At 54.4% G+C, this 16,259-nt stretch overlaps 1 protein-coding gene across 1 annotated transcript in view; it reads right to left on the reverse strand.

The window, feature by feature from the left end:
- Positions 1-9,730, reverse strand: part of TOGARAM2 (TOG array regulator of axonemal microtubules 2) — a 39,804-nt gene extending 30,074 nt beyond the window's left edge. Inside the window, 6 exon segments of the mRNA XM_027113485.1 lie at positions 2,775-2,821; positions 6,319-6,509; positions 7,221-7,432; positions 8,049-8,330; positions 8,759-8,806; positions 8,809-9,730. Of these exon segments, the coding sequence (XP_026969286.1) occupies positions 2,775-2,821; positions 6,319-6,509; positions 7,221-7,432; positions 8,049-8,330; positions 8,759-8,806; positions 8,809-8,881 (853 nt within the window). The 5' untranslated portion in view covers positions 8,882-9,730.
- Positions 9,731-16,259: the final 6,529 nt, after the last annotated feature.

Here is a 16,259-nt window from a genome sequence, read left to right on the forward strand (position 1 = left end):
CGGCACTGGCACGTATAGAACAGGCTGCCCAAGGACCAACACCCTCCTCCTTTCATCCCTCTATCCATTCATTCAACTAGTATTGCACACCTTATTCTAAGACTGGGGGTGGGGGGGTGCGGGGAGGGAGGAGGGAGGAGGCTGGGCAGGAAATAGGGGCAGATCGGTTATCTAAGAGTTTTAAGATATTTCCTGAGAATGTAAGTCTGTTTTAACTGGGAGGTGTGTACTTCAGAAAAAGGAAAAATAAAATGAGCCCACTGACTGTTATATACCACCATGCTCCTATCTGAGTCTATGACACAGAGTGAAGGGCCCAGAGAGCTAATGTCAGCCCAGGGCTCTCATTTTACAGACAGGAAAGCTGAGACCCAGTGACCTTCAGGTGCTCTTACAATTATAAAATACAAATTCATTTCCAAAGGACATCAAATCCATAGTATCTCTTTGTCATTCTATATTTTCCCAATTAATGGCTTCAAAGAGCACATTTCTGGTAATAGAGGCAGTGTGCGGGTAGGTTCATTCGTTTTCTTTTTTTTTTTTTTAAATTAATTAATTTATTTATTTTTGGCTGCGTTGGGTCTTCGTTTCTGTGCGAGGGCTTTCTCCAGTTGTGGTGGGCGAGCGGGGGCCATGCTTCATCGCGGTGCGCAGGGCTCTCACTGTCGCGGCCTCTCCCACTGTGGAGCACAGGCTCCAGATGCGCAGGGTCAGTAGTTGTGGCTCACGGGCTCTAGAGCGCAGGCTCAGTAGTCATGGCGCACGGGCTTAGTTGCTCCGCGGCATGTGGTATCTTCCTGGCCCAGGGCTCGAACCCGTGTACCCTGCACTGGCAGGTGGACTCTCAACCACTGCGCCACCAGGGAAGACCCCATTTGTTTTCTTTTAATGAAAGAAATGTTAACCAGGTTCTCCTGCTCACAAAGTTTGGAGTTCACTGTCCTTGAGTGAACTTGCAAATCAGGGGTCCTCTGGAATTGGGGTCACCATCTGGGGCTGCCTGAGGCTGAAAAGGGTATGTTTTTTTCTTTTCTTTTTTTAGTATTTATTTATTTATTTGGCCGCATCTGGTCTTAGTTGCGGCACGCGGGATCTTCCTTGTGGCACATGGGCTTCTCTAGTTGTGGTGCGCGGGCTCAGTAGTTGCGATGCAAGGGCTCTCTAGTTGTGGCACGTGGGCTCCAGAGCACATGGGCTCAGTAGTTGTGGCACGTGGGCTTAGTTGCCCCGCGACATGTGGGATCTTAGTTCCCTGACCAGGGATCAAGCCCATGTCCCTGCATTGGAAGGCGGATTCTTAACCACTGGACCACCAGGGAAGCCCCAGAAAGGGTGTGTTGAGTCTGGGGGTCCGGCAGGGCTCCCGGGTCACCCCAGATCTCTGCCCGGCCCACACCTTCTGCCAAAGATCCCTCCTGGGAGAAGGATCCAGGGCCGAGGGAGAGGAGGGGCGAAGCCTCCATCTGCCCAGAAGTAAGGTAGGACCGAGGGTACAGGTGTCCAGGTGCCAGCTGACCGGGGCAGGGACTGCGGAAAAGCCACAAGATTGGGGGAAGCCCTCAGCTTCAGACAATACCACGTGAGCCCCTACTACGTGCCAGACGTGGTCCCCAAATTGGGCAATGTTATTCCCAGCCAACAGCTGCAGGGTCAGAGAGCCCCTTAAGGACTTTGCCACTTTGTAGCCCCTTCTCACCTATGCCTCCAAGAGACACCCTAGAAAGCCTTGTCCAAGCAGCCTGGCCCCCGCCCCCTGGGGACCTGGTTCTCAAGCAGCAAGCTGGTGAGGCGGACAAGGGCGTAGCTACAGGCTCGTGTCCCCTGGCCCAAAGCCCCGCTCCAGGGCTCTCAGGGTCGCTCTTAAGGGACACTGGGTGCCGGTGTGCGCCACCAGACTGCCCCAGCTACCCCGCAGCAGCCCAGCCGGGGAGAGGGGGAGGGGCAGTCACCACAGAGGTTTCTGTGCCAGGCCTGCCCCTCGGGCGCAGCTGAGCATCTTAGCCCTGGGGCCTCTTGGGCAGCAGCCTCCCCCTGGGCAACTGACCCACCTGCTGAGCTGATTACAGAGTAAGCTGCTGGGAAGCTACACAAGAGTCCACTCCCTCCTGCCCGTCAGCACAGCAGCCGCCTCTAGCTCCCCATCGCCTGCGGCCCAGGCTCAGGGTGCTCCGCCCAGGTCCCCTCCCCCAACCTTCCATCCTCTCCACAAACTAGGTCATCAGGCTGGAGAGCCTCCCTGGGCCTCGGCCACCTGCCTCACTGCCAGCCCGGGTTCGCTCTATTCCCCTGATGCTGAAACCTTCCGGGATGGGCTGACTAAGGCATTGTGGGATGTGGTTTAATTTCTCACTCTGTCTGGAGAGGAATCCTCTATTCACTTAGAACCGCGCAGGGGCAGCAGACACACGATGGGTCAGAAGCGCCAGCTTTGGAGCCGTGAGGACCTGCGTGCAAATGCATCAAGGCTGCTTTCTGTGCCCTGAGGCCAGGGAGAAGGTCCAGCTTCAGTTCGACCCCTTCCTCTGTCAAATGCGGACAGCGCCGTCTCTCTCAGCTGGGTGTTCGTGAAGCGACTTGCGCTGGTGGAGGGCGGCACAGAGTTGGGGCCACCGTCCGTGGCACCAGGGTGGCTTCTGCTTTCCCGTCTGTGAAATGAGGGGCTTGAGTCTGACAGCACCCAGGTCTCCTCTGGCCCTAATTCTGATCCCATGATCCAGCCCAGGAACCAGAGAGTCAAAAAACACATGGGGGTGTGCACGGCGAGTACATACCCAGAGATCCGGGGGTCTTCTCCCAAGGCCCACTCTCCCCAACCAATCTTAAAAGAATGGGGGAGAAAAAAACACCCATGAGAGATGGCAAGCAAGAGCTCCTGCTGTGAGGAGCCCAGGCTAGCTCCAGGAGGGGGCAAGGGCCGAGGGAGCCATGGGTGGCCCTGTAACGAGGCTCCTGGCCAGGGCTTCAAAGCCGCAGGAGATGCAGTCCCTTCCGCAAACTTGAGGGCAGGCTGACCGGCAGGCCAGGCCAGGCCAGCCTCAGTGTCCAGGCACAGCTCCGAGCCCTATTTTCCAGAGGCACAGCCCATCCATTCCCCAGGAAGCCACCTCCACATGAAACTGCTCAGTCCAAAAGGGAGCCCCGTGCCCTGCTCTGTCCGCAGGAGAGCGGCTGCCGCAGATGAGGATAAACCTCCTTCCAGCTCAGAGCAGACTGAGTTCAAGTCCTCCGAACAGCCCCCACTCCAGGAGAGCTCGGTGATCCCCCCACCCTTGCCCCTCAGGGTCTAGAGGGACTGACCCCCTTTGCTGCTGATGGGAAATCACCACTGTTTCGTAACAGAGGTTCAATCCCAAACTAAGCACAGGAAAGGAAGATGGGGCATTCCCGGCACTGGTTTTAGCGGGAATACAGCATCACTAAGACAGATGGCAATCCCTGCCTTCATGGGCTTACATTCCCGTGGAGACCAGCTATACCTCATCCAACATGGATTTTCTCTTCTCACGGGGAGATGCACAGACAGCAGGACCCCCTGGGGGGCTGACAGGGTCACAAGCCACAACGCAAGGACTGGAACACAACATCCTGTGCTCTGGCCTCAGAGGATTCACTCAGCGGAAAGACCCAGGCCGGGGTGGCTAGAAGACAGGCAGTAGGAGAGCCCGTTTCAGTGCCTGCCCAGATCCAGGGGCCCCTATCCGAGGGGGTCTGTGGAGGTCAGGGGACCCGAGGTCTACAGGAGGGGCAGAGCTTCAGGGTGGGCCTGGGCCAGTCAAGACTCAGAGTTGCTCCCTGGAACTCGCACAGCCTCTTGGGTCAGGACCTACATGGAGGGGTTGTGTGTTTTGCAGCCAGTAGGCAAACACCCCAGGGCACCCAGCCTAGGGAGCCCCTCCGCTGCGTCTTCACTACGGAACCCACCACTGCCCAGGAGCACTAACAGGTTTGGGGGGCAGAGGTGGAGCTGGGCAATCCCTGTGGTTGCCCCTGGCTGTCTTGTTGGGCTTTGCTTTCACCTGGCACGATGCCTGACACAGAGTGGTGCTCCATAGCTTTTAAGTGAGCACACGGATGCATGGCTGGACGGGAGGATGGATGAAATGGAAATGGAGTCTCCCTCCCAGCCATTTGTTAGCCTCACAGAGGCAATGGAGAGAAATCCATGTCACAACCAGACAGCAAATGGGCAGATACTTATTATGTGACTAATCCATGGCCAGGACCAAGCTTGACACCATGGGAGCCACAGAGATTTCCAGATATGGCCCCTGCCTTGTAGTGCTCCAAGTTAAAGAATAGAAATGAGGTTTAAATAAACGTGGAGCAAATCAGTGGGCGGGAGGTAGTCAGGCAGTGCACAGGCTGGATGCCTGTGGACAGTGCTGAGAAGGCGCTTCCCTTCCCCACTCCCCTGAGGAGGCCAGGGAAGACCTGAGAGCGGGGACAGATGTGGAGCTGGGGCTTGAAAAACATAGGAACTGATCGGCGGGCCAAGGGGGAAAGGCTCATGTTGGGGCTGCAGAGAGGTGCCGTCCAGGGCTCGGCACAGGCATTGGGAAGGGTGGGTCGGAGCCTGTAGAGCAGCACAGGAGGAAGTGTGGAGTGGTGCGCTGGGACACGCTGAATGTCTGGCCAGGGAGACTCATCTTTACGCTGCTGGCACCAGGAAGTCCATAAATGTGAGATGCATGGAAGAGGTGTATTCAGGGGGTGGATGAAAACACGAGATTAGGATGGAGAGCCCAGGGCTGCAAGGAGACCGGGTGGGAGCTATGGGGGCAGGTCAAAAGGGAGCCAGTAAGTGCAAACTGAGAGGAAAGGCAGGGGCAAGACGGGGATGGTAGCTTTTGTATTTTCTCTTACTGTTCAAGAAAGACCTAATGGGATGCGGCAATCTGCTGGGAACAGGAGGCGATAGGAGCAAAAGTCAAAGATGATGCTGCAATTGGAAGATCAAAGGGAACACCTGCACCTTGTAGGAGGGAGGCAGTTTGGGGAAACATGAGGTGCTCTGTCCGTGATGCCGTGACGGTGGCACATCCTCCCTCGCTGCCTCTGATGCTGGATCTGCCTCAGCCATGAGGACCCTGAGGGTGCTCAGCAGGAGGATGGAAGCACAGAGCTTGACTCTGGAGAGACCTCAGGGTGAGAGCAGGGGACACGGAAGTCACCCATCCCCCATGATCTTGGAAGCCACTGCACAGATAAGATCCCAGGGGAGAACAAGGAGGTGGGGGGCAAAGGGCTCTGGAACAAATTTAAGAAATGATGAAAGAAGGTGCACAGGAGGCTGCCTGGAAGGTCGAGAAGCAGGTTTAAAGTCAGGAAGGTGAGGAAGAGTCCAAGGGCATCAACAGCTCAGATGGTGCAAAAAAGTCAAGAGCAGTGGGATGGGATGGGAGGGTCACTTACCTGGGGCCAGAGAGTCACGAGAGCCACCAAGAACTCTCAGAGGGGAGGGAGAGGAGGGTGTCTGAGCAGGAAAGGAGGAGGCAGTGCCAATGGGGAGGAGGGAGGTCAACTGCGAAATCAGGCAGAGAACTCAAACCCAGGAGCAGGTCCACAGTGGGTTCCCACACTGCACCAGGGGTGGGAAAGATGTGGACACGCCTACAGTCAGAAGGGAAGACAGCGTGGGAGACAGAGGGAGAGACGAAGCTTGAGAGAAATAGGTACAGCCGACCCCAGATAAAGCGCACGTTCTCGCCCTCTCTCTCTCTCTCTCTCACATACACACACAGTCACTCCAGCAGTCTGGCCTGACCACAGGGATGTCTTTGGCCATGTGAGAGCACCCTCTGTCCCACTTACCAGCCGTAAGTCCAGATTCATTACAACACAGAGATCCTCTACCCACTGATTCCCAGCCTTTTGGGGGTATGAAGACCCCTTTTAAGTTCAAAAGTTTTGTGGACTCCCCCCCCCATATACACAGACACGATAATACTTGTATTTTTAGTGTCCATTAATTAAGAAAATATCAATACGTCGTCACAAACAGCTACCATGAATTCAACAGAGCTTTAAAATAATTTGTATTTTATTCATCACTGCAGCAACCACACACTCAGGACACTGGTAGAAGACAGAGGCTGAGACACTGTTAATTAAGCCCATACACCCCTCCCGCTGGAGTCAAGGGTGAGAGCTGTGATGACCCCAGGTCTGAGGCTCACAGTGCAGGACCTTGCCCCTCACACGCCCGGCCCCTAGAGTTCTGCCCTGGTGTGGAGGCTTAGCCATAGGGAGCCCAAGAGGATCTTGGGGGGTAGAGGAGAGAGGGCTGCAAGGTACTTTTGACTTAGCGCAGCTTACCGTGTGGTGGCAGGCCTCAGGCCCATGAGGATGTCCTGGCCTGGAGGCAAGAGGCTGGGAAGGGAGCCAGGCGTGCAGGAGGAGGTCCCGGCGGGCACCTTGTCCTTTGGGATGGGCGGGATCACAATGCCCGCCAGGGACTTGTGCATCTTCTCGTCACTGCAGTGCAGGTACTGCTGGGACACCTGTGCCTGGGAGCGGAGCTGGAGGAGGGGTCTGGTCCATGAAACGTTCCATCTGGATGCTCACCTCGCAGGCAGTCCCTTCTATCAGCAGCCACCTGGGCAGAAGTGCTGGCAAGTATCCTCTGTTTCTCTTTCCAGCCACACAACCCTCAGACCCCCAGGTTCATTGTTTCCTTACCATTTTAGGCAAGAAGGGAATCCCCTCATTCCTACTCCAACCCCTTTTGTTATTATTATTATTTGTTTTTTTGTTCTCATTTCAGAAAATCCTAGAACGTCAGGGCCGAAAGGGATCCTCAAAAACATCTGGTCCAATTCCCTCTTTTTAGTGCATACTGGGGCCCAGGGAGGGGAGTGACTTGCCCAAGGTCACACAACCAGTGAGGGGCAGAGTGAAAACCAGAACCCAGATCCCCAGAGTCCCAGCCCAGCATTCTTTCCCCTCTGCCACAGTTCCTTACCAAAAATGGGGAGGGCCAGAAGCATGAGGAATTCTGGAACATTTATATCAGAGATGGCTTGGGAACCACCAAGTGTAAGACAGGTGGTCACACAGCCTCTGCTCAGGAGGACTGGGCTCAGTACCTCTGGGGCAACTCCCAAGCCAGAGAAGACACCTCCAGAGAAGCTCAGGGCTTGGGAACAGGGGTTGGTAAAGGATAGAAAGAAAAACAGAAGGGCAGGGAAGCAAGACTCAGAGCAGTCCAACCGTCTTACCTCCTGGGCACCGGGTCTCAGCTCCTGGGGTCCCTGATGGCTCCTGGGTGGGTCCAGGCCTTTGTCCTTGGTTCCGCTGGCCTCCGGGGTGGTGGGGAGGCTCTGGATGGGAGTCATCGGCCTGGGCACCCTCAGCAGCCTCTGAGAGGCAGCCCGGGGAATGGCGGTCCTCAGGGGAACTCCTTTGGGGGCTCCCCCAGGATCCAGAGAGGCTGTAGGGGGTGGGGACGAGGAGTAGGTTAGTCCCAGGAGTGCGGGGAATGGGGTTAATTGAGATGCTGGCAACAGGGCTTTATGTCCTGGGGCAGCTGAGAAGGAGAGATGAGGGTGCAGATCCGCCCCCAGCTCCACCCGCACCACTAGACTCTGCTGAGTGTCCTTTCCCACGCCTGTAAAATTTGGTAGAAAGTGTCAATCAAAGTTACCTATTTAAAATTCAGAGGCAGGTTGGGTAGAAAGGGAAACAAAATCAGTACTGAATTAGGAGTGAGGACAACAGGTTCTAGTCCTTGCGGCCATCTGAAAACCACTGGGTGGCGTTAAGCATAGCCCGTGGGAGTGAAAGAAGAATATAGTCAGATTCGTGTTCAAAAAGAATTCCTCTGCAGCGAAGGCTAGAAGACTAGAATTCCTCTGCAGCGAGGGTGAGAATGGGGAGGCAGGTCGGGAGCTACCGCAGAGGCCCTGGTGGGAGACGGCGTTCCGGGGAGGAGGTGGAGGGTGTAGAGAGAGGGTGCTTGGCGGGCGCCCCCTGACTAGCCCAGTTGCCAGCTGGACACCTGCTGGTCCTCACAGCCCAGGTGGCAGGTGGACAGGCCCAGGGCTCACCTCGGGGAGATGCTGCCAAGCCCTCCAAGAACCTCCTTGTCTTGAGCTTGTCCTTAATCTGAGTGGTGTCCCGGGCCACACGGTTGGCCTCCGACTCCAGCGAAGGAAGTGGCACCAGGGGCTGGGGGCCCAGTGACAGGGCCCCGGGCTTCCTGGGATGGCCATTCCTGGCCTGCCAGCCCTTCAGGGAAGCACCCAGCTTGAGGCTGCCAGGCTCCCCACATCCACTCAAGAGCTGCGACGGCTTCTCTAGCAGGACGCTCAGCACTGGCCGGAGGGAGGCTGAGGGAAGCAGAGACCAGAGCTGCGGTGCTAGAGGAGCCCAGGTCCTGAAGCCAGGGACCACAGCCCTGCCTTCCCGGGGTTCCTAGAAGAGCCCCACTTCCCTGTTCCTGCGGGTCCCCTCCGTACAACTCCATCCCCTGAGGCACAGGATTGAAAGGACCCACCTAAAACCAAGAGGCATTTTCAGTAGGGACCAAAGTAAAAATAATACCTGCCAGTAGCTTGAGGACACAGCTGGGCATCTAAACACACCCATCTCCTCCCTCCAGGACGAGGCCCAAGCTCTGCTCCGTGGTCACTGGCCCTGACTGGGCAGCTGTCAGGTGGAAACCCCATCTCTGCCCAAAGGCCCCAGAGAGGCTGCCCTGGGCACTTGAAGGTCGTTTGATGTGACCAAGTCACTAGGCCCAGTCCGCCAGTCTCACCTTTTCCAAAAGTCTTTGGGCTGGAGTCACTGCTTCCCCCCGGGAGTGTCCAGCACTGGTCCAAGAGATGCTCCCACAGTACACGGCCAGCGGAGCCAGAACCTTGCCAGGGGACAGAAACATAGGGAGAGCGGCATCTTAGAGTCCACTGAGGCCAGGACTGAGGACAGACTGCCCCGGGCTCTCTGCAGCCTGTCCCCCAAAGCAGAGCCTGGCCCTCAGGTGGGGGCTTGCCATCCCAATTCCAGCCAGCCAGGGCACCATGATCCCCACCAGAGCCCAGTCTTCCCCGCCCTCTCGGCCTGACTTCTACCCCCAGCTTGGCTCCAAACCCCTCCCCCAATTATACCTTCTCAGCCTCCTTCACGGGCTCCCCAGGTGCCCTCCCTGAGCACCGCGGCCTGTTTCCTGAACTGCTCAGGCATTCCCGATTCTCCACACTCCTCCCAAGGGGTCTCCAGACCCCTGCTCCAAGCCCTCCAGGGAGAAGTGGCCCTCCCCCTCACAAGCACCCATTCTCTCCAGGGCAGGACCTCTGATCCCCTCACTCTGCAGAGGAGACTGAGGCCCACACAGCTGGCTCCCAGTGGCAGCGCCAGGCCTGGGACCCAGTCTCCCGCCACACAGCTGGCCACACCGTTCCCACTCTCCTGCCCTGTCAGCTGAGGAAACGGGGCCAGTCGGTGCTCCTGGAGGCCCCACTCCTGTATCCTCTGCCCATCTCCATCTTCCCACCACAGAAGACCACGCTCAGCCCCTCGGCCAGCCCACCAGCTCGAGAGTGGAGGCAAAGCTCACGCTGAGGAGGCCATAGTCAGGCCAGGGAGGCCCCCGACGGACGGCTGAGCAGGGAGGGCCCACAGACAGCCTGGCCCGGATGGAAAAGCCCGGCAGCCCAGCTACATCCCCCAGGCGGAGCCCCTGGGAGTACCCGAGGAAGATCCCCACCCCCTCATGACTTCCCTAGGTGCCCCTTACCTGGGGGGACAGCGTCATGGGTGCCCGTGCCCTGGGTGGAGAAGGCACCTGGGAGGTGGTCTGCAGGGAGCAGCTACTTTCTGGGCCGTGAGTACGATCCTCAGGTATCCAGAGGGCCCCAACCTGTAGCATCCAGGGACCTATGATGGGGAGAGGCAGAAAGGAGTCAGTACAAACCACAAACGCTTTTTATACCACTTCGCGGGAAGCCCACCAGGAGTTAAAGCATTCTTACAGTGAAGAAATCTGCCACTAAACCAAAGGACGCTTCTTTTATAACATTTGGACTCTCTTGGACGCTTCAAAATTACCAAGTCCCCGGGCTGCATGACTGTAGACCGAGTTCATTGTGAAGAGTGTCCGTGAAGCCCATGAACCCGCCTTTGCTCTTGGACAACTCAGGGTCTTGGGGAAGGTGGAGTTTATCAAGGGGGAGTCTGACACTTTGCTTCCCCATCAGTTGCTACTTTCCTCATCACTCTGCCAGCTGCCCCGGAAGCTCACGCTGACTGTCAAGCTTTGTGACCCCTCTTACCACGCAGGTACGCGGTAGGGCCTCCCCGGAGGCCAGCTCTCCAGTTTTCTCTCAGGCGCGCCAGTCTCCATCTGTACCAGGCTCCTGGCCCTTGTTCTCACTTTGCTGACCAAGCCAACCTCAGCCCCTCTCAGCCATTTCAGTGTCCTGTGCCGACCGCTTGAGCACGCCAAGCCCTTCCCAGCCTCCCTTAACCCTCTGGGGTCAGTCATCTGCTCCCGCCCTTGATCTGAGTTCATTCTTTTTCCATGTGATAAGGGTCTCCCCGCAGATGCTGTGACTTCACACAATTTTCCAAATTCTCTGCTGAGATAACAGTGACCCATTTTCACCCTGACAGGCAGGGAGGTGAACGGCCAGAGCTGATCAGTGACAGAATCAAGGGCAAAGGCCACATCTCCCAAATCTCCCAATTTCTACTCGAGAGTAGGTCCCTCGAGATATCATCTGGGGACAGGGCAGGAGGCAATGCCAACTTCCTTTTGCTGAGCAACAAATCCCAACTCAGGGGCTGAGAAAACCTGCCTTCCGTCTGGAAGCCAGCCCGCCGCGTCCCCACCCAGGCCCCAGAAGGCCGAGCGGCTCCTAGCCACCCTCCTGGCCAAACAGTGGCTCCAGCCTGGCCCAGCCAGCATGGCCCCAGCCCAGCCTTTGCCTGGTCCCGCTGATTACAGCCTCAAGCCACTCGGGTTCTCTGTCTGAGGAGAATTTTCCTCACAATCAGGGGAGAAGGCAACGCCCCGTCTGCTGACAGCTGGGATAGGGCTTTGGCCACGTGGTAGTGACAAGCTGCCAGGAATAGCCGAGGGACACGGTACTTCTCTCGAGCAACGTGGAGGGAGATTCTGCTCCACAGCTCCCAACACCCCACTCCTCGCCCCACTGAGTGAGAGACTCAAGACACTGGCAAGGTGGCTGCTTTGGGCAAAGCCCAGAAGGAACATTCCTGGGGGGACAGACCTTCCACGGCTGAATTAAAGCAAGCGTGCTGGAGTCCAGGCTTTGGGGGCAGTGAGGGTTGCAGGCCACACAGACACCTGCTACCCATTCCCAACCAGAGCGCAGACTTTCTGTGCGAATTCCATGTGGAAAAGCGACATTTAGCTACAGCCCTTGTTCTCCACCTCAGCTGCAGATCAGAGTCTCCTGGAACTGATGAAAATGACAGATTCCCAGGCCTCGCCCCAGGCCCCAAGTGAGGTAGAGTTTTCTAGGGAGCAGCCACAGGGATCTGTTTGGGGTTTTTTGTTTTGTGTTTTTCTTAACTTCTGAGTGACTCTGATGTTCAATCAGGATTGAGAACCACTGGGCTATAGTTCAGATTCCCTTTATACTAAGAGACCAGCCCTGTTTCTGACCTTAGGCTGCCAAAGTGGATGTTGCTACTCAGTCTGCCCAGAGCATCACGTCTAGGAGGCTAAAGAGGAGATCTGGAGCTGCCTCAGAGTACAGATACGTGAGGTCCAGCGGCACCTTCTGAGCGAGCCGGCCCTCCACCCAACTCCCCACAAACTCCCTGGCGGACGAAGACGGCCCAGGTTCCCCCGTTCCCTGAGGGACACCTGGGCCCACTCCGTAGCTTGCCCAGGCAACCCAGTCGGCAGAGCCCCTTTTAGGCCTGCCCACCGCTTGCATCCACACCTTTGAGCCCTCGGGCCCGCAGGGTCTACATGCAGGGCCTCCTCAGTGCCTGCCCACGGGGAGGTGTCCACAGCTGTGGACGGACAAGCATGTCTTATGTGAGAGCAGTGGGTGCCACCTCCTCAGGACCTGGTGGGAACTTAAAGATCTATGTCCAAACTGTAAAAACCAGGATCAGAAATTCCATTCCAAATGTGGACAAAGCTTTCGGGTTTGGCATGGACAGTACTTAGTGCTGACCCCTGAGGCACAATTCACTGAACCCCCATTTGACCTGGCACTGTCCTGGGCACCAAGGAGTGTGTCCCCTGTTGGAAGAGCCAGCCCCTGACCTAAAGGGCTAACAGCCAGGGGGTTCTGGGGACCAGGGTTCCGTCCTCACCCCTGAAGTTCTGGATCGCCCAAGATGGCTGGCTCCTCCACCCTCGGCCTCGGTGTCCGCACTCAGGGAGAGGAGTGGCCCGAGGTAACTGACGTTGTCTACTCCTTCCACTAAAGCAATGGCTAAAGAGGTTCCATGGTGACCAACACCACAGGAATGAAGAAAGGCGACAGAAGGGACTCAGGTTTCAGGTGGAAAGGAAACAAACATGGAGTCTCCCAGGAAAGAATGTCGGCCCCAAAGACAAAATCCCAACCGCCCTGTGCCTTGCACAGCCCGCAGGGAGCCAGCGCCCCACTCCGGGTCCACCTTTCTCCGAAGGGAGCTGGGCAGAGTCTGGTCCTCACATGAACAGCCCTTGGCAGGAGGGCCAGCATCTGAGTAGGGAGGAGAGACCAGAGCAGGGGGACTGGGGAGGGGGTCGGCTCCCAATCCTGGAATAAGTCAGAGAGCTCATCTGCTCAGATGTGTTTGGTGGGAACAATAGTGCCGTGTCCAGGCGAGGAGAGAGAGGAAGGCGAAACGGCCGAGTTACCACACTTAGTGTTTGAACCCAAAATATGTGCCCCCCTTAAATACTCTCTGAAGAGGGGCCCCGTGTGTAGGCAGCCCTCCCACCCCACAGCCCTGCCCCAGCCTGCCCCTGAACGCCCACCTCGGGACACCTGGAACTCTGCTTTGAGGTTGACACAGCTAGGTTGGAACCCTGCCCTGCCCCTCTTTTTTTTTTTTTTTTAATATTTATTTATTTATCTGGTGGTACTGGGTCTTAGTTGCGGCAGGCAGGCTCCTTAGTTGTGGCATGTGAACTCTTAGTTGCGGCATGCAGGTGGGATCTAGTTCCCTGCATTGGGAGCACGGAGTCTTAATGACTGCACCACCAGGGAAGTCCCCTACCCTGCCCCTCTTGAATTAACTTGGGAAGTTTATTCAATTCCTCTGAGCTTTGGTTTCTTAATCTGAAAAAGCGTCCTAACAAAGGGCTTTGTTAGGATTAAATGAAGTCATGTACAAAAATAATTCAGTACCATTGCTGGTAGATAATCAACCACGAATGTCAGGTCTGAGCTCTTCCCCCTCCTCCCCCACCCTACATGAACACACACGCGCACACATTCACACACACGTACAAACGTGCAAACCCACACTACCTTTAAAGTTACCAGGGGCCAGCCCTCCAGTCCTACAAGACAGACCCAGGTATCTGGAGGTGCCAGCCCACAGCCTAGAGACCCGATCTCCTCTAAACTGGGATTCATTTTTGGTCCCTCTCATGATGCATGTTGCTGGGCTAGGGACATTCAAGGTTCTCTTTTGGGACCTGGTCACCAGAAAAGAAAGAGAGCTGGAAGCACCTCAAGGTTTCTCTGGGCCAAGCCCAGGGGTGGGGTTCAGAAAACAAACTCCCCCACCCATCATGGGAGTTTACACAGGAAGAGGTCACAACTAGCAGCTTTTCCTCAAAATGCCTCGTCTGCGATAAGAAAAAATTTGCACAAAGCAAGGCTGACATCTAATGGTCGTTTTTCACATTGACGTCGTCCTTCTAACCTGAGAAAGTAACCAAGGCAATCTGGTGAGGATAGGAGAAAAATGTGATGACAGTGACCGGGTGTTAAGTGCACTCACTAAACTCAGCAAATTCAAGCAAGAACAAGAAGCAACACACATGTGCTCTGAACTCCAGACACAGCATGTCTAGTGAGAGAGAAAGGGCCATCTGGGGACACCTGAGAAAAACTTGCCACTTAACTGAATCAAGGACCTCCCCTGTAAGTGTTTGAGTTTTTTAGAGTGTTTTCAGGTGTTTGAGGTTTGAGGTTTTTAGAACACGCCTGTTAAGCATCTATTTGCCACTCACTGTAATCATCCTTGCTTCCTAGAAGGCCCTCCCTCAAGGCTTGGGTCACTGTACTCAAGTCCTCAGTTCTGATCCCTGGCTAGGAGTAGATCAGTCTCTCCTTTCTCCTGGCTTCCACAGCACTTCACCTGCGAAAGTAAATGACGCTTGCTTCATTCTACCTTGTATTCTAATTAGTTGCTTAACTGTATCCTCCTACTCATCCCCATTCCTGCATTATACTTGTCACAGCCCTAATCCCAGGGACATTCCAATGCTGTGTGTCAAATGCAATCAACTGTATGCGAAACACTGAGAATCCAGGTGTGGGAGGAGAGAGGCAAAAAAATTCCTTCCCCATGAAAAGATTCCCACCTACACAGACCCCAGTGCTTCCCCTATCCTGCTGAATTAACACACACACAAAACCATTCATTCATGAGGTAACAGTCTGGTAAATATGATGTATAAGAATCTTATGTACTTTGCCGAGGCTGGGATGCTTACAGACTCTTAGAGGAGCAACTAGATCATTACTCCCAATGTAATTATCCCAACCTGAGGAGGTCGAAGCAGGAGTCACCATTTCCCAATTCTTAAAAAATAATAATCATATTATATGCCTATCCAATGAGAAAAGTAAATATTTTACTTTTCAAATGAGAAAAGCAAATTTTAATGTTATAGAACTCCGTGATGAAACCAATTCTCTTAATCTGTTGGTTTATCTCAAGCCCAGTCAAAATTCCCATCAGATTTATTTTTAACTTGGGAGAAAATTATTTGAAAGTTCATCTGTAACCTGCTATAGCCCACTGATAGGCAATTTGACAGTAATTACTAAAATTACAGGTCATACCCTGTGACCTAGAATTCCCCTTCTCGATACCCACCCTAGGAAGATCTCGGTACACGTGCACCAGTACAGACAAGGTCACTGCCACCTTCTTTATTTTTCTGAGAAATTGGAAACAACCTCAGTGTCTATTAGGGGATGGCTCAACAGCCTAAAACCACTGCAGCGGTTCTCAAAAGGGAGTAGGTTCACAGAACAGCAGCATCAATGCCACCTGGGAATTTGTTAGAAATGCACATTCCCTGCCCCTCCCCACCCCACCGACTTAAAACTCCAGGGTGGGACCCAGCAATCTGCTTTCACCAGCCGGCCAGCTGATCCTGATGCAGTTTAAAAGAATGAAATAGCTCTATATTACTAACTTGGAAAGCCCTCCAAGATATATTGAGTAATAAAAAGCAAACTTCAAGTTGCAGAATGCTACATACAGTATGATACCATTTATGTGGGAACAAAGAAACTACTTATTTCCTAAGAGCACATCTGTAGGTAGGCAAATGCATAAGGGTTTGGAGAGATCCAGAATCTAAAATAACAGTGGTTACCTCTGCATATAAACCATTGCAAGTGGGGAGAGAAGGGGTTCAGAGGTGGTGGGCAAAGGGCTCACCCGGGGGAATGAATACTCAGACCTCCTCTCCTCCCACCCTCCCATCACTTGCCAGTACCACCCACTTGGCTGACCCTCCCAGAAGCCAGGAAAGGGAGCTGGGCTGATGCAGTTTGTAAAACTCAACCACCGAGGGCGAAGAGCAGACGGAGAAAGGTGGAGAGGGGATCTGGAGAGGCAGAGAATATCCAGCTCTCCTGAGAATCAGCAAGTGGCTGGATTATAACATCATAGACTTGGACTGTAAGGCAGCCAGAGAGAACTTTGAGGCAATAGAGGGCAGCAGAGGGCAGCAAATAAGGGACCACCCAAAGGCCCTAGGGTTCTTCCCCAGCTGTTTCCGCTTGTGTACACAGATTCTCTGAAGCTGTAATACTACATTTGTTTTGCTTAAGCTGCATCTAGTAAGTTTTTGTTTCTTACAACCAAAGAATCTTTACTATTTTAACAATATGGAAGAATGAAAAGGCAAAAATATTTAGGAAAATATTTCAAAGAAGTATAAAAAGGTACGAACAACAACAAAATGACTTACAAAGCACAAGAGAGATCAATAGAATAGAATGGACAGCACTGAAACAGACCTACCATATGGCAAAGAAAACACAAGTCTATGGGATAGGAAAGCAGGGTCTTAGTCTGTTCAGGCTGCTATAACA

This window comes from Aethalodelphis obliquidens, unplaced genomic scaffold (genome assembly GCF_003676395.1).
Source record: "Aethalodelphis obliquidens isolate GAN/ISIS:26980383/991018 unplaced genomic scaffold, ASM367639v1 scaffold12, whole genome shotgun sequence".
Taxonomy (NCBI): Eukaryota; Metazoa; Chordata; class Mammalia; order Artiodactyla; family Delphinidae; genus Aethalodelphis; species Aethalodelphis obliquidens.